The sequence below is a fragment of the Megalopta genalis genome, chromosome 3 (assembly GCF_051020955.1).
Source record: "Megalopta genalis isolate 19385.01 chromosome 3, iyMegGena1_principal, whole genome shotgun sequence".
NCBI lineage: Eukaryota > Metazoa > Arthropoda > Insecta > Hymenoptera > Halictidae > Megalopta > Megalopta genalis.
This window is the reverse complement of record NC_135015.1, coordinates 33,106,008-33,131,439: the sequence shown is the minus strand read 5'-3', so window position 1 is coordinate 33,131,439 and position 25,432 is coordinate 33,106,008. Positions and strand designations below refer to the sequence as shown.

General features: G+C 50.3%; 1 protein-coding gene across 4 annotated transcripts; it reads right to left on the bottom strand.

The window, feature by feature from the left end:
• Window positions 1–137: 137 nt before the first annotated feature.
• On the bottom strand, window positions 138–25,044 carry LOC143259217 (uncharacterized). Of its 4 annotated transcripts, none has more exons than XM_076520630.1 (11): window positions 24,116–25,044; window positions 18,707–18,909; window positions 17,698–17,821; window positions 17,361–17,487; window positions 6,815–6,989; window positions 5,604–5,721; window positions 4,973–5,190; window positions 4,407–4,706; window positions 3,780–4,004; window positions 3,306–3,449; window positions 138–2,497 (listed from the first exon to the last, which is right to left on the bottom strand). In XM_076520630.1, the coding sequence occupies exons 3-11, from the start codon at window positions 17,808–17,810 to the stop codon at window positions 2,388–2,390; spliced, it is 1,530 nt and encodes a 509-aa protein (XP_076376745.1). In that variant the 5' UTR covers window positions 17,811–17,821; window positions 18,707–18,909; window positions 24,116–25,044; the 3' UTR covers window positions 138–2,387. The 4 variants fall into 4 exon arrangements, with proteins under 4 accessions (XP_076376745.1, XP_076376747.1, XP_076376746.1 ...); XM_076520632.1 differs by lacking the exon at window positions 24,116–25,044 and adding an exon at window positions 23,090–23,991; XM_076520631.1 differs by lacking the exon at window positions 24,116–25,044 and adding an exon at window positions 19,508–19,708.
• Window positions 25,045–25,432: the final 388 nt, after the last annotated feature.

Below are 25,432 nucleotides of genomic sequence, written 5' to 3'. Positions count from 1 at the left end.
AATCCTCGGACGCGCGTCCTTGGACCACGGAATCGCCCGTCGCAGCTTCTCGGAATCCTACGGACGCCCGGAGACGCATCTATCGGGTACCGTTTGATTTATAGTTAGCTTAACAAGAGAAACGTTTTACGTTACGCGCGCCCGAGACCTTGAACATGCAGACCGTTTCGACCGCATCTCCTTTTTCCCGCACCGTTCGCCGATATCTTACCAAGAAAGAAATGACTCATTGTTTTGTCGAACGTTCGCTACCAACGTTCGAGGCCTTGAGAATCGTACAGGTGGAATGTACAGGCTGTTTCCAATGCCTCCGCATTTTCTCGCACCGTTCTTCAAAGGGATCGCGCGACAGAAACAATCCGTTTGTCCCGGTAGACGTCGTTTGTTGCGACTCGAAACCATTTTCCCTCGTTCGCCAGGCAGCTCGGAACTGCTCCGGTCAAAAGCCTCGTCCAATCGCTAACCCAACGAACGAAGGAGAAGTTCGATCGAATCTCTCCGGCATCGCGGTGCGAATGCACTCGCCGGAAAAAACCGGCAGTTTCGACTGGGCGCGTCGCGCGTTTATGTAATCCGTCGATACCGTCGAACAAAAGGACGCAGCTGCATTCTACGGAGCAACGAGCCGGGAGTCCGCGAAGCGCGATGGCCGGCTCGTGTCCCATTTCTGATCCGTGATAAGCCGACGTCAAAAAGAGGCGACAGTGTCAAAATCGCTCGGGTGTGAGAAAGAGAGAAAAAACGAGAGCGAGAGAGAGAGAAAAGGAAGACGATCGCTGGAAGACCGAGTTCGCGGCGAGAAACGTTCGAGTTGCTATTCCCGATCGATCGTGGATAGCATCGTGCCGTAACAAAAGTGAAACGCGTGCGTGCGCGGCGCGTTCGATGCGTTCGGTGCGTGCGCGCGGCTCGTTATCGTAACCGAGGCATGTTCGTCGGCGTGCAAACGCGATAATCGACGCGATGCATCGCAATCGCTGGTTCTTCTTCGTTCTCCTCCGACGTAGTTTCTCGATGGACCCCGGTCCGATTCGTTGCGACTTTATTATTATCGATGATGTCACCGCGTAAATGCAGTCCCCAGCGCAGTGCCGCTTGTCCGTGGTCGTCGATGCGCCGCGCGGAATCGTCGGACCGGGTCACTCCAAGCAGACTCTCTCTTCTTCTTCGGCAGCGTCTTTGGTTTCGAAAGCCTCGCCTCCCGGTCGCGATGAATCGCGCGGGCAGCTTTTCGAGCTCGCCGGATCTCCCATGGGTGCACCCGAGCCTCAGATCTCGGGCCACCGGCAGCCTAATCCGCGCCACGCGCTCCACTTTCCTCGTTGCCGATATCTCCAGCCATTCATTCATAAAGTTCACGACACGACCTCCCGGATAACTTCCATTGAAAGCCGCGCTGACTCCGCAGATAATTTCAGGCCGGCAGCCGGCGTTTATCGGCCGCGAAAATAGATAGTGCAAGCAGCCAGCCCGATTCTGCCGCCGCCGCCGTCGCGCCGAGTTACTTTCGTTGGATCCTTCGAGGGGATCTCGATCGAACGATTCCATGTCCGGTACCGGAATGGCTGGCGCGGATACGGGCATGTTCAGAACCGAGACTCGCGTGTCCACAGCTGACGTATGTGCGCCACCGGGAGACTCGATGGCCACGTTGACGTCAACGGGGCCCGGAGAAATGTTGTCTTGTCGCACGGTACACGCCCGACCCGCCGGATAATCTAATCGGCGCTGTTTTTCTCGGCCGGCTGCAGCCGCGTGTCCACTTGGCGATCCTCCCGACGCTCTTGGATCGCGGACGATCCAGGACAATCGGAGGAATAGATCGCAGAGGCGCAGGGATCTTCCGGATCCCTGGAGACGCTCCACGCCTCCGCTTGGTCTAGTCCGCGTTGGTCACGATCCACGACGGAGTCGTTTCTCGATCTAGGATCACGCGGACAGGAGACAAAAGGATCGATCGCAATCGCGATTCAGCCTTGCGCGCTGACGAGCCTCGCGTAAGGTCGGAAACCAGTCCGGTTGGATATTTCTCGGTCCGTAGACGCGCCGAGCGGAGCCGAGCGGAGCCGGGCAGATCGGAGTAGATCGAAGCGGAGTCGAGCCGACTCGCTCACATCCGCCTCCGGAATCGCACGTGAGATCGTGACTCGAACAATGGCACGCGAACGCCTCTGGCGCGACAGTTTTCTCGGCGACCTCTCTTCCGCGAAACCGACCGGCCCTGGAAAAAGCTCGGCTGCCGCCGCTTTCTTAACGGACTAATTGAGCTGGATCGCCGGATCCCGCGGCGATCTGGCCCCGATACCCGGGGGCCCGGCCGCCCTCCATCGATCCACGATCGATCGGCATCCCGGTCACGCGCTCCTGCGCGGACACGCGGGACTCGGCTACAGTGGGATCTCGTCGTAGATGTGCTCCGGGGTCGTCTCGCAGCCGAACGTCTGCAGACGGATTCGAGCCGACGGAGGACGATCGTAGTGGTCGTCCTGCAGGAAATCTGGGCAACAGAAGATTTTCGAAGCTTTCGACGAGGTCTCTTTCAGAGAGCTGTAACTTCGCGACAAAAAATCGCAGCGCAGTTTCTTTTTTTTTTAATTGAAGGGGAAGAAACGAACTTTGTTCGGACGTAAACGGCATCTTCGAAAAAAATTTTGCAAGGTTCGTGTGTTTCGATGAAATCGGCTGTTTTCGACAAACATGGCCTCGCATTCGAAAGGTCACTGCGGCGAGGGTGCGTCAAACTTATAATCTAGAAACTATTAGCTTGAAGTAGAGGTCTCGAGCTTTAATTTAGAGAAAACGTCATTATTCTGCGATGATTTGTCGCGTAGTTATCGTCGGTCAAAGTTGGCCAATTTTTATCTAAAATTTGTCGATGCCACAATTTTTATTGACAGCATTTTAGCGTCGTTTCAAGGTTCGAGATTATAATATAGCAGGCATTGTGTTCTCCTTGGCACAACATTATAAAGTCAGAAATATACCATTGAAAAGATCGAAATGATTTGAATTGTTTCTAACAAAAGTTTTGTTTCTGGAATCGTATATGTTAAAATTTGCAGAGAAAAAAAATGATGCACTTCCGTTGAAAACAATTTGCTGCATCGTAGAAATTGTCCTTCTAAGAACTTCTTACGATCGTAAATGTTCTAATTGTGTTTCAATTGCGAAGAAAATGGTTCGACGAGAGGGTTGCAGGCAGAATCGAAGTTGCCCTTGGCAGTCGTTGCGCGTTCTAAAGTCACGGTGCAATAAAGCTCTCCGAAGAGCTGACCAAAACCGAGGAAAATCGAATTGCTGCTTACCACGCAGATTGCCGGATATGCGAAAGCCGATGGCGGCAGCGCCGTTCGCATAATTGCTGTTGGGATCGATGCTCGGGATCGTCAGTATAGTGCCGGCCTCGGGTGTGGACGTGAAGAACGCCGGGATCTCTCGTATAGGAGACTCTAGAATTCGAAGGCAGATTTCGAAAAATCTCGTGGCATGTGCTGAAGCCATTTTTTAAATAGGATCGCAGAGAAATAGCGAACGAGAGAGAGAGAGAGAGAGAGAGAGAGAGAGAGAGAGAGGAAGCTCCCTCGGAAGAAGGGCGGGAGGCACAGGAAGGGAGAACACCGAGCAGCGGGACGATCTAATCCGACGGATGAGTAATCCACGCCTCGGAACGGTTCAAGATGGCCGCCGCGATAGGATTACGCGGATGAGATCGGGGTCAAGGGCGGCCGGATTTCACCGAGAGCCGTGGAAAAGCAGGTTCCGCGGAGGCAGAGACTCACGGGTCGAGGTGTTGACCAACGAAGGGTTCCTCTTGTCTATGGTGCCGGTGTTCTCCTGGCTCTTCGTCTTCTCGACCTCGTAGATCGAGACTCTGGCCGACTCGAGCAACTTGGATCGCATGTACAGCACGAGCACCACGGCCACCGAGGTCAGGCCGAGGGAGAAGATCGAGGCTACGACGATCAGAGCGATGTCCAGCGGGATCGAAGACAGGTGCATCATGTCTGACGAGGATCGACGGCGCGTCAGGTTCTCCGTTCGACTCGCTTTCGTTTAACCTTTTAGGTACGACGCGCCACTATAGTGGCTTCCGCGGATGTCATCTCTCTGAACGACGCGCCACTATAGTGGTTTACTCTAGTAGCTCACTCGGTCATCGTTTGAATCAAATAATCGTCTTCATATGCATTGTTTCACACTTCTTTTGTCTTCACATCGATTTACAATATACAGACATATCTTAACAATATAACTGTTAACAATATAACTGTATCTTAACAATATACAGACAGGATATACAGACACTCTGCACAGTACATGTCAGACCCTGCCGTCCAGAGAAATAGCCTCGCGCAGAATTCAGCCGTACCTAAAAGGTTAAACGCGCTGAAGGGCGTCGGGTTTACCTTTGTGAATATTCTTATCGTAGTCCGATTTCAGCGGCGGCAGCTCGCGCAAACGCTCCTCGTCGTCGTCGCCGTCCCGGTGTCTCAGAAAAGGGTTCTGTATCGCGAACTTGTCCTTCTCCAAGTTCCTCCTTCTCTCCGGCACCGAGACCAGGACGATCACCGGCCTGGCGGTGCTCGGATTCGCCTCTTCGCTCGTCTGCGTCCTAGTTCTCGGCTGATCCGGGGTCGAGGAGGCGGTCGTTTCCGGGCTCGTTGTTTCAGGCAGATTATCCGTCGCGACGGAAGCCTCGTCGCCGGCTAGATTTCGAAAACAGAGAGAAAAACCATCGGTGCATTCTGCGCGAATATCCGTCGACGACCCGGAAAGGATCGCGGGACCGTCGCACCGTCGAAAGATGCACGGTTTGTTTGAGCAGCCGCACGCGTTCCGTCGATTCCGAGCAAATCGTGTTGTGGACTTGCAAAATCGAAGCCCGAGAAACAACCGTGTTTGGCGAGAGCCAATATTTGACGGCAATCAACGGTTGCGTCACGCCAGTCAATACGAACTGGGTTTTTTTCACCTTTGGTCTCCGACGTCTCCGACGTCTCCGTGGTTTCAGGAAGCGCCGACGATTCCTGTTGATCGTCGGGAAGCGTGCTATTGGCAGCTTCCACGGTTTCGTTGCGAGGCACCTCGGCCACGAGGCAACTACCGGTCGCTGGATCGCATCGGTCCTCGCAGCTGCACCAAAATGCACAGTCCGGTCCCCAGCGGTGTTTCGGACAGGACTCGTTGCACCTGAATGGTAAACACCGCGATTACGCGCGAAACAGGTCGATCGAGGTGCACTGGAGGCGCGTATTAGGCGAGCCGGTTCAATCGACAGGCGGCTTTATGTAATCCGAGGAAGTCGAAGGCCTCTGTCCAGGTAACGCGGACAGGAAGAACATTTTTCTCGGTCTCTATATAAATAGCTGAATCCTTCCGTTGCACAATCCCGCGTGCGGTTTGTTAGCGAAAATCTTATGGATTCGTTCCTCGTTTGCGACGGATCTACCGACCGCTGGGACCGCGGGAGCGATCCCAGCGTTTAAACGGGCCGACGATCGCTAGACGCGCGATCCGTTGGGCAATCGCGCGGCGTTCAAAAGCGGTCGCCAACTTTTCTCCGAGCTATGAAGAAATTTTATACGCCGGTGATGCGATCTTACATTGGTCCACTCGATCCTGGCGGGCAGGGGCACTTTCCATCCAAGAAATTGCAGGACACGTTTCTGCCGCAGTTGCATTCCTGTTTGCACTCCGGGCCCCACGTGCGCGGTTTACACACTGTCAACAGATGTAAAACGAGGAACTTCGAGACTTCGAAAGGCTAATGTCGCGCGTCGCGTGACCGATTAAGCGAGACAGTTGATTAATGGCTAATTGAAAATGATCTCGACTTTCCCGAGTAACGCAAATGGATCTATAGTAAAGCACGATCCTTCGCCTTCGATTTAGGATCGATAAAGGGCAATAATTTTCGCGGGGATACAACTTAAAATTTTTTAAATCGAATTTTCCCTCTAAAAACGGGTCGCTTTTCCTCGAATCAGCGATCGGGATTCTTCTTGATAACTTCGCTATCTTTTTCTATGCGATGTACCCTGTTTTAAAGCGGACACTTTCAGTTTCGATTCGAGCTATGTTATATTAAAAAACTTCCATGGTAACGTAACTTAAAATCGACTCGAATTCTGCCTTCGAAATCGAAGCATTTCTCTTCGAGGCAGCGATATCGGGATTTGTCGATTTTCCAAAATATTCTCGTAATCATTTTTTAAGCGATAATTACACTGCGATGAAGCGTAATTTTCGAGCTCTAAGTTAAGCTCCAAGGGTTCCAAAATCTTAATGGGGATACATTTTAAAATCGAGTAGAAAGAATGTGTTGAAACGGAGTCATTTGTCTCCCGCGTTGGCAGTCACAATGACTGTCAACAGTGACATACAACTGTGACATACAAATCACAGTGTAAAGAAGTTTCTGGGAAGGTTCTGCGATCGTTGTCTCGTAAATGAAGCAGCGGTGCTTCCGCGCGGAGGTCCGGGTTGTGTTTTATGGCGGTGAACGCCGATTTCGGAATCGCGACGATCGTTCGCGCGAGAATTGCCGGCCGCACGCGTTCTCGCGATCGTGGAAGGTCGGTCTGTTTCGTCGAGCGTGAAATATATCCGGCCTGGCGAAGCGTTTCGCGCCTCGCGCGCTCTTCAAAGTCCGCGAAGCTCCCGGAAACGCGACGGATCGACCGCTTATCTTTCGATTTTGAACGGCGTAACCGTCGATCCCCGGCCAGCGACCCGTGAAAAAATCCCGACCATACGACGACTCGATATTTCAAAGTGTTTCTAGACAAAATTATCGGAACAGAGACTCACTCACCGATCGTGCAGTCCTCCCCCGCGTAGCCCGGATAGCACTCGCAGCGGCCCGGCGAGACGCAAAGTCCGGCGACACACTTTTTGCAAATCGGTACGCACCTGTCGCCGGACATTTTGTACGGCGCCATTTTGTAGCCCTCGCAGCACTCGTTCACAGTCCTCGTCCTTGTCTCCGTCTGCAACAGAGAGCATTATCATTCCGAGGACTCCGAGAAGCGAGCATCGCCGTCCAAGCGAATCACTTCGGCATTTCAGCTAGCTTAGTTTGGTTTTCTTCGGAGCGAGCACAGGTCCCACGATTTCTCGTCTTTCTCCACCGGCTTCTCGGCATTTTACAAATTTACCTTCGCTCGAAACAAATTGAAACGCAAAGCCGAGGAGTTGCCGTCGCTGTGTCCGAAATAATCGGAGACCTTAGCTCGGCGTCTTTCCGCAAGATAAATCCCGAAACTTTTACGAGCGATCAAGCCGGTGCACGTTTTTGCGAAAATTCGCAAGCACAGCGGAATAACGTTGAAACGGCGCGCCCGTTTCCAAGTGGTCCATCAACGATAAGGATTACGTCTAAGCGATTTAGCCAGCCGCAAAGCCTTAAATCCCGGCAGATTGTCCGCTCGATCCAAATGTTAATCGCGCGACTCGAATTCTATAAACCACCGGGCCGTCTAAACGGGGGCCGGTGGTTAAGGAAATGATTAGGGAAGAAAAAGTAGGCCGTCGCGACGCCGTCGGTTTTGGCAGAGAACGAGCCGTTTTGGACCGGATCCCACTTTCCTCGGACAGACGATCGCCGAACGGTAACGGGAACAAGAACGAGAACGAGATCGAGAACGAGAACGCGCCCTCGCGAAACGAAAGCGAGTGGAGGCACGTGCAAACGTGTAACCGTTCCGTTCGTAATCCGTCGTAAGTGGATACGCGCGAGAAAAGCTAAGTCCGCGTCCATAAAGCAACCATAAACCAAGCCGCCCACTCCTTCCATCGCGCTCTCACTTCCTCCTGGATCGTCGAGGCGCGCCGCGCGCCGCCTCGATCTGCCTCGATCGTTTTACACGCGAGTCTGAGCGGAACGATTCCGCCTCCTTTTTCTCGCTCCTAATCTTCGATCGCGTTCCTGCACGCTAAATCGACTCGCAAAACCCGATCCGCTCGATCCTTTTGTTTCCCCGAGTCTGTTCGCTGCTCTCTTCGCTGCCGACCATCGGGGGCGCTTACCTGCATCGCGGCTAATTGCCCGTCGAAATCACAAAGAAAAATGAAACATTGACGAAACGTTGACGTTATCGTTAACTGTGTTTTGCATAGAAGCCGCTTCGCGGTTATCGTACCGATAAATAACGATTTAAACAGCGAAAAACATCTCGCCGCGTCTCTCGCGACGAGCAAACGAGCGAACGGCGTCGAGGAGCTTTTCCCGGTGACGTTGTTCAGATTCGGAAAATATCGAGCGCGTGTCCACGCTAATGATGCGAACGATTTAATGCCAGCGATGACACGGTCGAGATACGCGAGCGAAGCGGACAAGTCCCTCGGGGAGAGATCGAGGAAAAAAATCTTTAATCTTGTTTCTAGAAACTAATAGTATTCTCGGTGCGCTCGTTTCCTGATTACACTCTTGGATTTGTTTATGTTTTCCCGAGCACGCGTTACGCAAACAGGCCGAGCCGCGTCGAGCTATCGGTCAAGAATAGAAATGGCATAATTCAGGACGCGCGCGGCAAGCAGCCTCTAATCTAATCGTTCGCGAATCCGCGGCCCGTTTGACAAGATTCTGGCAGGCTCCAGCGGATTCTAATAGACGTTGAATCCGGCGTAACGGGTCGAAGGACCGTTTCCAGGGGCGCGTTATTTAGCCGGCTGGTATATCGCGCCGCGGGGCCTCTTTATGCATAAACCAAAGCCCTAAACCGAGCGAAACTGTTGGCAAGTTAGCTCGCAAGCTCGAGCACCCGATTAATCGATCAGCAGAACAAACACTCTCGCGGTCGTGCCTCCGTGCCCGCAAGTTCAGGATCACGCGAATCCTAACCCGAATTAGGACCATGATCCCGCTTATGGTGTCCGCGGGCGAGGCAATAATTCAGGGGACCCCGTCCAGAACCGGATCAACGTTACACCGGCTTCGATTGCGACTTGCCCTCGCGGGCAAGCCGCGGGGTTGGGATTTTGCGCTGAGGGGTTTTTCTCGGTCCGCTGTCGAACGATTTAATAGTCACTGAAAAACCTCTTGGACTCGATTTTTGTTTCTTTTCTTTATTTCATTTATTTCAAACTCTTGTCTATTTAGTGAAAGCAGGAACTTGTCCCGGTGACTCATAGTGGGCAGATACGAACAACAAATTCTAGCTAGTTCTGCATCGGAAGTTATTTATGACTCGACGTAATAAAACGGGTTTTTTACGTCGTTTTTTCTATGGTGAAAGAATACTAAAAGGAATTTCAATTTCGATCGAACATCTTTTTCGTGCAACTCGAAAGCGTCGCGTTTGGAAATAACGTGAAAGCAGTCTCAAAAACTGCACATAAAACTGCACCGAGGTCGGTTCGAGCCGCGTTCTATTCTTCTTGTCTTCGATCATTCGCGTCGGCGAAGGAAATTCCCCGATGTTTTTCTTGTCGCGAAACGATCGTCAGCAGTTCGCAGATCTCCGCGGCGGATAGAGCCGATCGATCGACCCGGAATCGTCCCCGGCACAATGTTGCAACGAATATTCCCCCGGTGCATCGAGGACGGAGGAGCTCGCTCGTTGCGCAAGCAAACGACTCGCGGATTAATCGCGAGTCGGCTAACGCGCGAGCAACAGAAGCGAGCAACAGTGTGCTCGCCGGCAAATACGAAAACTGATTTCTCCCGGCGCGCGGTGCGGTGGCACAGATCATTAACACGTACCCTTTTATCGCTGCTAAAAATTGTTCCTTTCACTCTGTCAACGCGCGCCAGAAGATAAAAACCGCGAAAATAGCGACACGCGCGCGGGACCGCGGCCGTCTCATCCGCGTGTCAATTAAAACGATATCATACACAGAGCGGAGGAGCTTTCGACATCGGAACGGCTCCGTTACCACGAGAGCCAGGCATTCCACCGTAACGATACCGAGTGGATGCCGATTTAATCTATGCTCTGGAAACGCGAAATATTCCCGCTCGTAGATCATTCGGTCACGTAGCCGATCGACGTAATCCCGGCACCACCTGTTTCCGTCTTTCGCGGCCGTTTCCTCCGATCCAAGCTCGGCCACGGATCGGATTCCCAATTTATACGCGGAGAAACTCGAGGCTCGTTCGAGGGAAACCCATTTCTTCTCCGCCGGTTCCGCGAACCATGCGAATAAAGACGATTAGCGAGCTCGACGCTCCACGATCGCGCGACAATTTTTGGCAATTTTTGGTAATTTTTTCAGGGGAAGCATTTTTCACCCCTCGAGCCGGCGCGACGTGCACGCGCACGTTTCTCAACGCATTTCTATTCTCTCGTTTTCATTGATAGTACGTCACGTGCTAAGCGATGCATTTTGTTTCGTACAGGGTGTTCCATAATTGTGTTAACATAATTAACCGGAAGAAATCGCGACGAAAAGCACTGGATTTCTCGTAAATCGATCACCGCCTAAGCGAACTCTTGCGAAATTGACGACGCGAGGGGTTAATCGAAGCGCGGCGGACTTGTTAATCGAGATTCGAAGTGCGTACCGAAATTTTTGCACCCGGCGATAGCCGTTCTCATCGAAGCTACGACTGCGGTATACCGACGGCGCTCGAAGTGAAAAGTTGGCTACCGGCGAACGTGATTCTGAACCACGCGTGAACGTATCGCGTGAACTTTCGGCGTCTATTGACGCTTCCGCGATGCCAGGCGCGAACGATTAGGGCCATGGGTTTACCAGTTCGACGAGAATCGGGTGGACGCGCCGGTCTTCCGCGTTTCAGAGCCGCGTGAACCTTTAAGCGAGCAATAATCAAGAAATAATCGAGCCCGATCCCGCTTTTTTCGCGAGAGTTTTTCCATAGAGATCGAACCGGTGGCGGCGAAAATTTATGTAAAGGGAAAGTTCGCGGCGAAGCTCGAGAGCGAGAGTTTCCGCGAGCGAAGATTTAATACGAGAATCCTGTAAATATTTATATCTCGGGAAGCCGATTAAGTCGATCTTGATCTGACGAAATCCGCCTCTTATAATTCCGCCGATGTTTCGATTAATTATAGTTCAGGTTTCATAACCGGTGGTCGAGTTCCTCTCGAATCAATTAAGGCGCGAATCGGTCTATGGTTATGGGCGGCGACGGCGACAGCGCGATCACGGCTATAGTTACGGGGCCGAGCGACAAACGGCCGTTTTGCGCAACGGCTGCCACGTTTTTCGGTGACCGATCGAATAACCGCCTCTTAACTAGATTCTATAGGCTCGTAAAGTCGACCGCGGCTCGCTCTCTTCGGGGTATCGATTGCTCGCGAACACGTAACCGCCGAAAAGTTGTGCAATTCCGGGGATTTTCTATCGTAGAAAACGCCGGCCGACCTCGGCGCCCAGGGTCCTGTCTAACGCCGAGTTTTCACGGCACGGTGGATCGTTTCGTTTTCCCCGGTTTCCCGGGAACTTTCGAAAAATTCCTGCACACCCTCCCCCCGGCCGCGCTTTTCCGCGTAGACTCCCACGGCCGCGCCGCGCCGCGCCGATGCGGTTTACGCGCTCCGAGCAATCATAACCGCGGCTGGTAATGCGTTCAAGGTCCGCCCCTCGTTGTCTCGCTAATGCACCCATTGTTGCACCGTGTCGTCGATACAGTTTTCGCCGAGCTATTATTACAGAAGCACCGGGAGCAAGAGCAATCGAGGCGAATCGACGATTTTTGTTCGAACAGCTTCCGTTTCGACGACCGCGCGGTGCCGTTAACGCCGTATCGCGCGAACACGATCTACGCGAACCGATTGGCATTTGAGTTACGAGATGTTAATGGACGATAAAATTATTACATTAGGAATCGATGCAACGACCAATCATGTCCTTGGTAAGCTAACCGCCGTGAATTCGCATCGACGTTCACGATAGTACTCTCTAACGTGCTGTTCGCAACGAACTATTGCTCCCTTACGGATCGTAGATCTGCCGGCTGTAAAATTTCAGAAGCACCGGCTTCGAATCGCATCAGATTTCCTCGAATCTACTATGCGCTGTCGCGTTCACGTCCGATGCTTCCCGAATGTCGAAGCTGCATTAATTGCCACAGTATTTTATAAAAATACTGGCTGCGAGAACATGCTCGTATGCGCGACTCATCGCTGCCGGATATCATTGCGTACTTCCCCGAGCAGAGATTACAGCCTCGTTGGACGCAACTGTGCAGAAGTGTCTGCTCCAAACTGTTTCAAACGCATTCGCATTATCGCGAATTCAACGAACAGGTACCATTTCATGCTTCTTCGAGTTCGAACTAAGGATCACGGCCTTGTTGGATATGGTCGTTCAGAAAAGTTTCGTTCAAACCGCCTCAAACGTCTCCGCGCCGCTGCGAATTCAACGAGCAGGTACCATTTAATACTTCATTGGGTTTGAACTAAGGATCACGGCCTTGTTGGACATGGTCCTTCAGAGAAGTTTCGTTCAAACAGACTCAAACGTCTCCGCGCCACTGCGAATTCAACAAGCAGGTACCATTTAATGCTTTTTCGAATTCGAACTAAGGATCACGGCCTTGTTAGACATGGTCCTTCAGAGAAGTTTCGTTCAAACCGCCTCAAACGTCTCCGCGCCACTGTGGATTCGACGAGCAGGTGCCGTTTCCCGTTCTCGAAGCGCGCGTCCAGACTCGCGAACGTTCGGAGGCCAGAATCAAGGGGGGAGTCCGTCTCAAACCGCCTCAAACTTCCTTGTACCGTTTTGCCTGCAACAAGCAGTATCGCAATGGTACCGCCGCCAATGGTTCCGCGTTTTCCTGCGCCGATCGGCGACGGACATCGACCGTCTATTCGCCGTCGATCCTCGCCGATGCAATCGTTACGTTATCAGTTGCATCCTGCTCGTGCGCAACGGCGGTTTCGAAGCGACGAGTGATCGATACGCGGGGCGGCTCTGGCTGCAAATTGCAACGCGTGTCGAAATACGGCCCGAGCCGTTAGCGGAACCCCGACGAATTTTTCACGGCGAGGAAAATTCCCGCGCGAATCGGCGCCGTTCGAAAGTCCTTTTCCGCGCCGAACCGCGCCGAGCTGCGCCGATCGTTGCGCAAACCTTTTGCTCCGCATTACGCGGCGTGATGTTCCTACGCAATAAATATTATGCCCGCTTCGGCCGTGAGAGACTTGGCCAACACGCGATACAAGTGGCTGCAGAAGCCGAGAGCTCGATGCTGCCGCCTCTGTGCACCTGGGGCTTCGACTCTTTCTCATAGAAGTATGGCTCTCATTGTCGGTCGGGCACGACTATGCCGCGACTTCTGGGACCGACGGGTTTACTTCTAGATCTAGCAGGGATCTCGATGCAACGCCTCTCTTGTCCGAACCGGAGTTCCGCGTTATTCGTACCGTTTCGAATATTTATCTAAACCTGATGTCCGAATGAATCCTTCTTGGTCGCGCGCGCGAATACGTATTTTATTCGAACAAGGATTATTTGTTATTCGTCCTAAATTATTCTATCCACTTGTTCGAATAATTTATTCTTAATAAAACGCAACAAATCTTGCGATGCAATATTTGAAAACACGAATATGGAAGAAATATATCGACGAACCATGAGAAAGACGCTTTATATTCTATCATTTTTATTCAAATCGATTATTTGTAATCGATAATTGCCCGTAGGAATTCCTGTAAGAATAAAATCGTACTCGAACGAATCCTTATTCGAGTAAAAACTCATTCGGATGAATTTTTATCGATGCCAATTTTTATTCGATTGCGTCAAATACAATTTTATTCGTCAGTTTGCAACGATCTGCAACAATTGCAACGATCGCAGTGATCTTGCTTCTTCGTTGAATAAAAAAGTCGGTCGAGTTACGTTCGGTTACGTTGAGTTATGGTGGGTTAGGTTGGGTTGGATCACTATTATGTCATAAAAAGAATATTGATTTCTCGCGTTTTATCCATCGCTCGCATCACTGTGCGACGCGTAGAATATTTCATCGAGCTCCATCTATTGCACATCGATGGTTGACGCGGCGTTTGGCCTAATGATCCAACGTACCCGACAATCTCGCAGCGATCTGCGGTTGCTCTTTGTCCTAGACATTAGACGTTTTTGCAGCCGGCTATCCGTCGCGGGATCTAGACGACCTTCCGATCAGAGAGATCTCTCAGACGAAACTTGGGAACGCGATGTGAATTAGATTCGTATCAGATCGGGACACATGCCGGGGAGGATCGCAGGCTCTGGCTCGTCGAGCGTAAATGAAATGCTGATCAAACGTAGCGTGGATGCATTCGCGAGCAGCCGGGTCGAGCTTTGTTTCTTTGGAGCGCATTGAATTGATCCGACCGGATTTAGAACTCTGCGACCGGCTCGCGGATCAAATGATCGCTATACTATGTATCAATGCGGCGCTCTCTAGCCAGCAAAAACTGGAACCGTAGAGGATAGTGTAATATTCAGCGAAAAAACCGGAGCTGGTACGAGTATACGCTATGGGGCGACATGCTCAATGGGAAGGGTGGCCGTAGGAATTTCTAGCCGCAGTTTCGCAGCCGCGTTCTCTCGCCGCGATTTTCCACTCGAGCCCGTCCGCCATCGCGTTAATGGGAGTCGATTGCGAAACGCGTATTCAGGCGAGACCTCTTTTCTCTTCCGGCGATCCGTTGTCTCGATCGTCGCGTAAACACGCGCGAATTTCGACGCGATCTCGTCGCCGAACTGTCCCCACCGTTCCCGGTGAATTTTCATCGGCGAAAGCGCAGGTGGTTCCATCGACTCGCCGCGAACACCTGATCGATTAATTCGAAAAAGAAATCACCGGCCACCGATTTACGGTCGCCTTCGTAATCCCGGACTCTTATTCGACGAATAAGATTCCGTTATGATCGACGAAGCGGAGGAACGATTCGATAAATCGGCGCACGACTATCGATCGCCGTTTACGGTCCGGTCCGGCCCGAGCTTATTTGCATCGAACAACGCGCTCGCCTTCTTCCGGCGGCGAGCAGATCTCTATAGAACGACGATAGTTACGCAAGCTCTGGCCATTAAGGTAGCCGTTAGAATCGTCCTGGCGCGCGGGCGATCGATCCGCCCGATAAATCGGAACACAGCCGCGCTGGATCCCCGGTTAATTGATCTATCTCGGCCGGCCGCCAATTAATCGGTCGGTGTTCCGCGGCTATCGCGTAAATTCATCATAACGAACCCGCGCGTTTTCCGCAACAGATCCCACGGACAATCGGCGTGGAATCGGCCGGCGAATCGGCCGGGGAATTCCGTCGAATCGCGAGCGTTTAACTTTCTTAATCACACTAATTATTCCGCTTTCCGCGAGGAAACAGGCAAACCGTATCATTCGCGGAGATTGATGGCCACCAGAAACGGGGTACCGAAACTTTCCTCTAATTATCCCCGTTGCGCAACGGCCGCGCATTTGCGCTCGAGTGTCCTCCATGCGCCCGCCGCGATCGCCATTTTCTTCTGGCCGGCTGAAAAACCGCGCGGACACCGTGCCGCACGAAAGTGTGACTGTCTCTTTAAGCGGGACGCTGTCGTCGACCAGGAAACAATTAAACGGAGGCCCCGAGGTGCCGCCGACGCTGATTAACACGCCGACAATGCTGCTTTGCTTCGCGATCCTCAGAACGGAGACTGAGACTTACAGCGCGTCCGCTGGAAGAAAAACCCGCCGCGGGAACTCTGCTCGACGAGCTGTAAAACTTCTTCCGCACTTCTCGAGTGAAATTGATCGAGTGATCTTCACGCTCGCATTTTTTGCCGCTGCGTGAAAACCTGGCGAATTGTGATTGCTGCAACGCGCGGCAACGTTTCGAACCAATTGCAGCAAATTCTCACGATTTTTCTTTCCTTCAGCTTGTAAACAAAAATGGACAATTTTAGAAGAGGAGATACGATTATTGTTTGCACATTTTTGTTCACAAGCTGACGGAAAATTGGGGAGAATTTAACCTTATTGAGTCGAGTCACATAGATAAGTACATTCTCTTCATCAGGCGTTTATTTTGGTCCTTTTTATTTACTTTTTTGCTTTCTCTGTTTTATTTATTTCGAAGCCTTATACGTTATTGAGTCGAGTCATGAATAACTTCATCCTCTTTATCAGACGTTTATTTCGTTTTTCTTATTTACTTTTTTGCTTTTTCTATTTCATTTATTTCGAAGCCTTATCTGTTTAGTTATCTGCAAGAGCTCGTTTGTCCCGGTGACTCATAACGGGCAGATACGAACAATGGATTCCACCTAGACGCATCGGAAGTTATTCGTGACGCGACGCAATTAAATAAAAGAAACGCTTCCGGTCCCGCGGATGCAAACAAGGCGGCGCGAGGCGCCCGGCTAATTTCGCAGCCGGAAGAACAAGCGAAGCTACTCGGCCCCAAGTGACGATAAGTGTCCGCCGCTCCGGAATCCGGGAAACGCGTCTGCTGCCAAGTGTTTCCGCGCATTTGTTCGGCAACGACAGCAACGGCCAGAGGTTCCGGTTACTGTGCGCCGGGTTCGCGGGATTTCCTTGTGCCCCCGAGGCAACGACGCGTCGCGTTCGTCCTTTTTCAGCCGTTTAATGAGACGCACGAGGCGCTGTGCTCGGTTTCCCTGCAATTAGCTCTCGGGACCCTCGTATCGACCGCGAGACCGACGAGGACTCGGCTGTCCAGAACCGGAAGACCCGATGCTTTATTGCCGCTCGCATGAGGGAACGCTACATCGTTGGAGGATTTGTTGCAAATGGGCCTCGCCCGCCGCGAGGAACATTGATTTTATACGGTAAATAGCTTTAATTACAGAGCCGAGACGCGCTGGCTCGACTCTGGGCATTAATCGAGGGACATTCGTTTAGTAATTTATTTATTTGCGTGCGAATTGCCCGTTGCGAGGTGGAACGAAACGAATTAAAACGGAAGCTATGATAGAACTGTTTATGCAAAAGTTGGTTATCATATTTAGCCAACGGCCGGATTATGAGTAATGGAAAAGTCTCGCAGTCGTTACCGCGACGTCGACGCGGAATTGGCGAAAAAATCGAATAAACGGCTGATTGAAGCCAGCAACCCCGTATTCGGCAACGCAGAGTATTTCTGACCCGAGTGGAGAGGGTTCAGGGATTGAAAAGCCTGCGGAAAAGTTCACCGCAAGTCGAAGGTTGACCGAGAATCTTTGAATCTTTGCTTTCAGCTAGCGAACGGTGGCCGAGATCGGCGAATCGCGAGCAAAGAACGAAACTCTGGAAGAGCCCCGGAGCCATTCGGACGCTCTCCGAGAAAGATTAAAGCGGAACACGAAAACACCGAGGCATTCAACGCCGAGGAATTACACCTGGAAAAGATTTGTCTGTAACGGAGCGGCGCGGCGATTGAGACGCGAAGTGGGAAGGTTACAGTTCAAATGGCGGCGCTCACCTTTAACATGTACCGTTCCCGCATCTCGGTTCTGGTCTTGTTGCACCTGGGCGGGATCTGCAGGCACCAGGTGAACGTTTCCACGGTGACCGGCTCCTCGTACCTTTCCAGCGAGGTGACCGTGTAACTGAAAACGTTCGATCAATTAGCTGTCCGACGCGACACCCTTGTCGGGACAGCGCCGGCATGCCGCGGGCCAGCCGAGACCGTAATAAAACGTCTGGGTTATTGTCAAGGCGCGTTCGCGAAACTGCAGCACGATACGGCGAATCTATTCTCGTTCGTCGTCGCACCGATTCCGTCTCGATTTTTGCGATCTGTTCGACGAACCACTCACTTTTCTAGCCTGGTGCACACAGCCTCCGGCAGGAGAACGAGGCGACTAGCGGAGGACGCGATCATCAGGCAGCTCAGTAGGCAGCTCAGCAGCCAGAACCTCTCGATGCTCATTTCAGCGGGATCTGGATCGCATGAGAAAACAGCTGTGCACGGATCAAAATCGTCGGACGAGTTCGGACGAGTCCGCGATTTCCGGCATGTTCGCGAATTTGTTCGCGATCGACGTACGATTCGAATGATGTAAGGAAAACGCTCTCCTCTTTCGCGAAAGCTGCTCGAGAGGAACGTCGAGCTTTAAAGGAAACCGTTTCTCATTCGTTAATATTTCTGCGAAGTATGCGAATAAACGAAGCGAGCGATAATTCGTTCTGAGCAGATAGTCAGGTTTTCTATAGATAACAATTTTCGACTAATATATTATTAATAAATTATTGTATATAGTATATATTATTAATATATTATTATATATAGTATATACTATTAATATATTATTATATATAGTATATATTATTAATATATTATAATATTATGACAATAATTTTAGTCTATAGATAGTAATTTGATAGTCCAATTTTCTATAGACAAAATAAAGAACAAATATTCAATTTTCTAACTTCTAAAAATTCTATATATTATTAATATATTATTATATATAGTATATATTATTAATATATTATCTTTCATCTAACATATATATTATATATCTGACAATAATTTTAGTCCATAGATAATAATTTGATAGTCCAATTTTCTATAGACAATAAAGAACAAATAGTCAATTTTCTAACTTCTAAGTTTAAATAAATCAAATATTTTCATTGTTATAGAACAATATACACGTTAATAGTGCTCGTTCGTAAAGCGATAATAAAGACTTCGACGTGGTGCGATTTAATTCTCGCGTGAACAGCAATTTCCCCGTAGTTCCGCGAAATCTCTGGAATTCGGTAATGATGAAGTATCACCTGACGCAAGAACGGTGCACGGCATTCTGGCTCGATACTTACGGTCTAATTGCAATCCGGAGTGTCAGGTAGGCCTGTCGCGATGTTCTAGAACGTCGCTAGTCCAAACATTCCGGAGGGACGTCGCGTCGACGTCGTCCAATGTCAATGCGACGCCGCCGTCATCGTCGTCGTCGTTGCCTCGGTCTCGCTTGTCATTCTTTCACCGGAAACACGCGGATCTACCGGCTGGACGGCGGGTGTCCCTGTACGCACAAGTGTCTAGTTACCATCGGTAACACGAGAACCCTTGACGATACGATAAGACGATATTACGATCGTCGAACCGTTGTGTATATCCAGGAGGCGGGAGGAAAAGCGCGTTTTCCATAGAAAGTGGCTGGCCATGCGATCGGTGGTCGATCTAGCGAGAAAGTGTCGGAGGATTCGTTTACAGTGTTTTCGCGACGCGATCGCCTCCGCTTTCGCGGCGTCTCGGAATGATCGATCCTTTTTTTCCCGAACGTGCCCGTGGCACCCGTTTTAATTTAACCCTTTGCACTCGAGTGGCGACTCTGAGGCACCACTAAAATTGTTATATCATATTTCAAGATAATTTGTATATTAACAAAGTTTAGATTTAAAAAATTGTGAAAACTATAACTCTTGTTACGAGTCATCACAAGACTCAATGTCATATGCATAAAATGCACTTTGTCATACAAAATCGAAATAGTATAAGTTAGAAAAGTTGATTCAGATTTACAGTTAAAATCGCTTCGAGTGCAAAGGGTTAATTTAACGCGTTCACTGCCGGATCGGAACCCTTTAGGAATCATGCAGCTTCAAAGTTGTGAACCGCACCGCTTTCGTTATCCGTGAAAGTGTAAATTGTTGCTGAAACAGCAACACGGGAACAACAAATACGAAATCGGTCATTTTGACCGGCACCATAGGTTCGGCGTTAAGAAACCTGAAATTAGAAAGTTTCACGAACTTAAATCAAATTTAGTGCGCTCGAACATTTCACCGCGCAGATCAGTTTCTAAATCTAATCAAAAAATTGTGATCTAGCACGTGCGTGTAGCGTAAACGACGCGAGGCGGCACAATCAAGGTGTTCGTAGATTTTGTTCGTCCGTGTGGCCTAGAAACAGGACCAGGTTTTTAGATGCTGCTAAGGTTATGTCAAGGTTATCTTCTGCAGTCTTAACAGTTCATATTATTATTATTATATTTATATATATATATTATATTATATATTTATATTATTATTATATATTTATATATTTGATATATATCATATATATTGATATTTTATATAATATATAATATTTTATATTATTCCGACTGAAAAAATATAGAGGCAAAAAAAGCAGATATAAAGAAAATTACTTAAAAGCAACAGAAATATTATAAATTACAGGCGATTGAGCAAAAAATAAACGCGATCGCAATCGTAGCAGTTGGGAAATAGTTTCGTGAGTGTTTCGAAAGGATCGCGCCGTGCCGAAATGAAGAAAATGCCGGAGGGAAAGACGAGAAAGGAGGCTCCGTCGTTCAGACGGCGCGGCCGGAAATTGTGTCGCCGATATTTGCCGTAGAAGGAACAAACGGTCCCTTTCAAAGGACGTCCTTCGCGACAGGAAGTATTAAGTTGCTCCAATTGGCTGATTGGCTCGACAATGCCCGGGCGACGCGTCTAATAAACATACGGCCCGACGTAAATAACGGGCGGCCGACGGCGGCCCGCTCGGAAGATGACCGGACAGTTTCGAAACCGCTCGAAGACGCTATTAATTACGGGTTTCTAGGATTTCGTAATGCCACGGGAAAATTGGCCAAGCTTGACAACCCGAGAGGAAGCACGATTTCTCTGCTTCTGCTGTCGTTAGACCCGTCGATCTTTATGCAAAATCTGCATTGTTGCGAGAAGCAAGAGTTAACGGGGATCGCTGGTTGCTCCATGCTAGTTAAATCTCCTCGAAGTCACTTAAGGAAACGATTGTAACGAGGGACGCAGCGACGAGTGGTCTGCGGCTTTCCGCGCGGAATAAAGATCGTCTTCGCTACGTAGATCGTTCAGATCGTTCCTCGATCGTTTCAACCCTCGGCACTCGAGGGATCTTTTCGATGTACAGCAAATTATCCCTGCTTTCGAAATTTTACGAGAACTGATAAATAAAATATTTCGTATCTTATCGAAATTTTATTTTATTTATTTTATTTTATTTTATTTTTATATTATTATAAATATTCGTATTTTACACGATTACCTCGAAGAACGATAACTTATCGTCGTCGTATCGACGGTATCGGAGCGCAAAGGATTAAAAAGATGTAAACAGTTCAACGGAGTATTTTTAAATTCCTCCAATGTCTCTGCTATTTCGTATAAAAATTCTATAGGTCCTCGCGAAAGATCTCGTTAACGTTGGTGAATTTTAATTAACGATCTCTCCGATTGGAATTCGACTTCGAACGGCAAACTTACGGACGAGTCGGCTGCCTTTCTAGACCCGATGTCACGGAACACCGTCTGGCGGTTCGGTTCTAATGCCACTGACAGTCCTATTCCTGGTTCGATGTGTTTTCATATCGACCACATGTGGTTTCTAGTTCAATCTCGATTTTTTTCCGCAGCCACCCGATACAGAGAGACGAGGGGCCACCGCGCGCAGCTGTTCGAATCGTGAGAAATACTGCTCTAGCCAACCCCATCCCCCCTCCCTGCCCTCTCGCAATACATTATCTTGTCACGGAGCGTCCCGTGAATGAACCGGCAGACAGGAATGCCACTTATTCCGAGGACGATACCATCTCGATACCGAGGTTCTCATAGGAAGACACTTGCTTCGGAGCTAGATCGTGCGATAAGCTGCCGCGGGAGAACGTCGATCGTGCCGGCGTTTACTCGATCATCTCGATTATGTCGTCAGACTCGTCTTCGAGCGAGATCCCGACTTAATGGAGTCGTTCGGGCAGCCTCTTTCGCGGTTACAAAATCCTCTTATTTAATAGAAGCTGCCGGGGCCAGGGCCGCGGCACAGCCGTTTATTGGACCCGAAACGGCCTTCGCTCCGCGACGAGTAAACCAGACACCGTAAAAGTGTTATTTTTACCGGCCGGAATATATTTATAGAAACTCGTCTATATTTGCTTCGGCGTGCCCCGAAGCATCCGTTGCAGTCCAACCGAAAATACGATTTGCATAAAATGTACGAAGCTGGATCCGGTTTCGAGCAAGCCAAGACTTTCGGAGGACTCTCGAGCCGTCCCTGTTGCAGCGAAACGCGAGTTTGCCAACGATCGTCGGCGAGAGTAAAATTCGAATTGCCCGGCGTTACATAAATTGCGAATAAAATGGGAGCAGTATGAAGGATTAGAGGCGGCGCGTACACGCGGCCCCTTTTTTCTTTTTTTACGGCGAATGGAAAGTCGCCGGGAAGACCGTTGCCCGAGCAGCATCCTAAAACCGTAGAATGCAAAATCCACGAGCAATTACACTCGACCCGCCTCGTAAACCAGTTAGCAGACCGCGGAATGACTTCATTTCACGTTTCTCTCGGATGGCTACGGCAAAAAGCCGACGCGTGTTACGCGATCGGCGCTGGCGAAATTGTATCGAACGCGTGGCGAATTACTCTCGCACGCGTTCCTCGCTTTTTTTTTCCCCTCGGGGCCGAGCAATTTTGCGGCACTCGTTGCGAACGAATGGCTCGGGTTAATTGTTCCGCGGAACGGTTTGTCGCTTTTTGCCGGGTTTATTTAACTCTTACTCGTTGCTGCAATTTGGACCCTGGAATTTCAATTGAAATGCCGCTAAAGGATTCAGAAGAGGGAGAAGGAGTCGCTTTCGGAGCCTAGAAAAATCGCGAAGCCTTTGGAAAATGAATCGAAACATTTTACAAGACGCGGAAACCGGAGTGTTGCGTAAGAAAATTGTAGGACACCCTATGAAACTCGATTCGAAATTTTTACGAGATACAGGAGGGAACCAGGGATGATTTTTGTGCTGTACAAGAATTTCGTTGGTCTGCGATGACTGGACAAACAAATTTTTTTAGGTGTCAGAAGGAATCCGGAATGATTTCTGTGGTCTACAAAAATGTTCACACCTCTGGAACGTGGACTCAAAAATTGTACAAGCTGCGGGAAGGAACCAGGGATGATTTTTATGGTATACAAAAATTTTGTGGACATCTGAAGAATGGATTCAAAATTTTGAAAGGTGCAGGAAGGAACCGGGGATGCTGTGAACGGTTTAAGAAAGTCGCAGCACCCGAGAGAACACTTCTGCCATCAGCGAATCGTCGAGAAGTCGGTGAAAGACAAATACTATGCATCATCGAATAGCTCGTTAAAGGAAATCACCCCGTTCTCACGGCGTCGGAAAAATAATAATTGTTACGACGGGCTAATTTCCGCCGCGGAATCCACAATTTACCTGGCCTCTCAGCAACGACGAAAGTCGATTTGCCCGCGTACGTGATCCGCTGCGGAGTTTCACAAGCAATTACCGCGGTCCCCGCGCCGGCCAGCGGAGGACACGCGAAAATCTGCGAGATAAATCATGCGTCGCGTCGCCGCGGTAATGATCGGGTTGCGTAAACGGAGACCATCTTGGATTCTCGCGACGCGTTCGGTCGCACGAGAGTGCGTTAATTAGAATCCCGCGGCAGATCGCGCGCAGTTACACCGAAACGAATTAATTGCCGAAGCTCTCACGTCGAAAACGCCGGGGGGAGGAGCTGCCGTGAGGGAGTGTCCGCAATTAGCCCAATCTATGCACAAAGGATCGCTCGATTGGCGAAATCGTTGCGTTAGAAACCGCGGAGATGCATCGCGATCGCTCTTATCTCTTTCTCCGAGCAAAGAAATAATCAGTCGGTTGAAAAGTTCTTTCGTTAATGTTCTATTCACCTTCCGCGAACGCTTCGTTGTTTCTCGAGACTTGGATTTATATATATCGCGACAATTGCGTGGGAATTTCTGTTAGAATCACTGCGACGCAAGTCGTATTCTCGAAAATGTTCGAGAGAGAAGTGAAATAAATGATAAAATTATTACGAATTAACTTAACTCTAAAACGTCTTAAAAAATAAATTCGGTCGGTAAACAATGCACGATTTAGCGAACAATAACACTACCCGTCTCTTGCAACGAGAAAAATGTGACTCACGCCATTGCGATTCTAACGCGCGACAATTGCTGAACCGACAAGCTGATCCGAATTCGCATTGCGTCCAAGACAAGCCGACATATTTCCCTTTGCGATTATTACTTGTTAGCCAGACACCTGTCCTTCACCTTTGCCAATGAGAACGTGCACGGGGAGACCCGTGATCAACGACGAATCTGACAGCGAACGTCGCGTGCGATTCGCGTGGCGGATAACACCGTTAAACAAGCCGGAATGCTTCGAGGCCGTTCGGAATCGTAGGAGATGAAGATTCTGCGAACGGATACGTACGACGAGTTAACTCGTTCCTCCTTGGCGAAGTGCGCGCGGCGTCGTTTCAGCCCTCGCCGACTGACTTCGCCGTGTAACTTGCACCGAAACAGCACCGAAGCTTTCGCTTTCACTGACCGATCCGAAATCCCGGGATCGCGGTTACGCAACTTCGGCGCCGCGCTCGGAAAGGTCCTCGACAGGAAGGTCCTGGCCGGCGGGAAAGGGACTCGCGCGATAGGGAGAGACGTCACCGACGCTTTCACAGACCGATTCGCAACTGGCTTCACGTCCGTAACGAGCAATTGGCGTCGCCGGCACTCGGAATGCACTTGTGGCACAATGAACTCCGACCCCGGTCGACAAACGACAACTGCAACGGGAAGAAGGTGGGGTCAGGAGATCCCAGAAGGGGACAGGGCCCTGCCGGAGCGAGGGACACGGAGGGAGAGAGAAAGAGAGCGAGAGAGAGAGACAGAGAGAGAAGGAGAGTGGACTGTCACTCGAGCCGAGCCGGCAGTGGTCGCTGGGGATATCCTGCGGAGACATTGACACTGCCCGGTGAACCTTCGCCGAAGCGTAACGAAGTTCACGACCTAGGTGCATCCATCTTCCCCGGCCCTTCCTGAAGATCAAGAACTCGAAGATTCGGCCGCCTGGTCGGCTGGAGCACGCTAATCTGCACGGGGTCCGGGGGGTCAACTCGGTTCGGGGAATCTCGCTGATTGGCGGAATTGACGAAGGAAGCTTGTTTTCGGGACCCCCGGCGAGGATCGGCGGACCCTCCTCGTTGAATTCGTTCGAGTCCCACGCGGCCGAAGGATCGCGAGAATTTGTCGCGCGGCATTTTTGCGAAGGCTCGCGGGAGCCTCGAAGACGGGATCGCGGATCGATGTAGGAGACCGTGGATCTCTCTGGCCGCGGATCGATTCGCGTTCCTGTTCGAGGGAAACTGGAGGTCGGCTTAGCACACGCGTCCGACGACGAGCCTATGAATAATGCAGCTTGCCACGGTTTCAAGTAATGCACGTAATTTCGCGCGGCGAGGTGTAGGCGTCGAGGAGATTGGTCCGACACGACATTGAGAGACCCTGACTAAGCTGGCCTAAATTAAAACGAACAGTCTTCCAGCGATTACCGGTTCGATGGAGTGGCGGAAGGCCTCGGGAGCGTCCAGGAAAATTGGCACGGCGAAGCGTTACGTTTTCCGCGGCCGGTAATTGAAACGGTTTTAGCAGGGGCCGTAACTCCGACGATCGCTTTCAATTATACGCCGAGATTCCGCGGAATTGTTCCGACGGACGTGATCCGCGTTTCTGATCCCGGAACGATAGCGTC

Excerpts from the sequence above, each read along its gene's own strand:
- LOC143259217 (XM_076520630.1), bottom strand. The coding sequence starts at position 17,810 with ATGAGCATCGAGAGGTTCTGGCTGCTGAGCTGCCTACTGAGCTGCCTG. Across the intron at positions 5,722-6,814 it reads GGGGGAGGACTGCACGATCG|TGTGTAAACCGCGCACGTGG; the intron begins GTGAGTGAGTCT and ends ATCTGTTGACAG. Across the intron at positions 3,450-3,779 it reads GTTGGTCAACACCTCGACCC|AGTCTCCTATACGAGAGATC; the intron begins GTGAGTCTCTGC and ends TTCGAATTCTAG.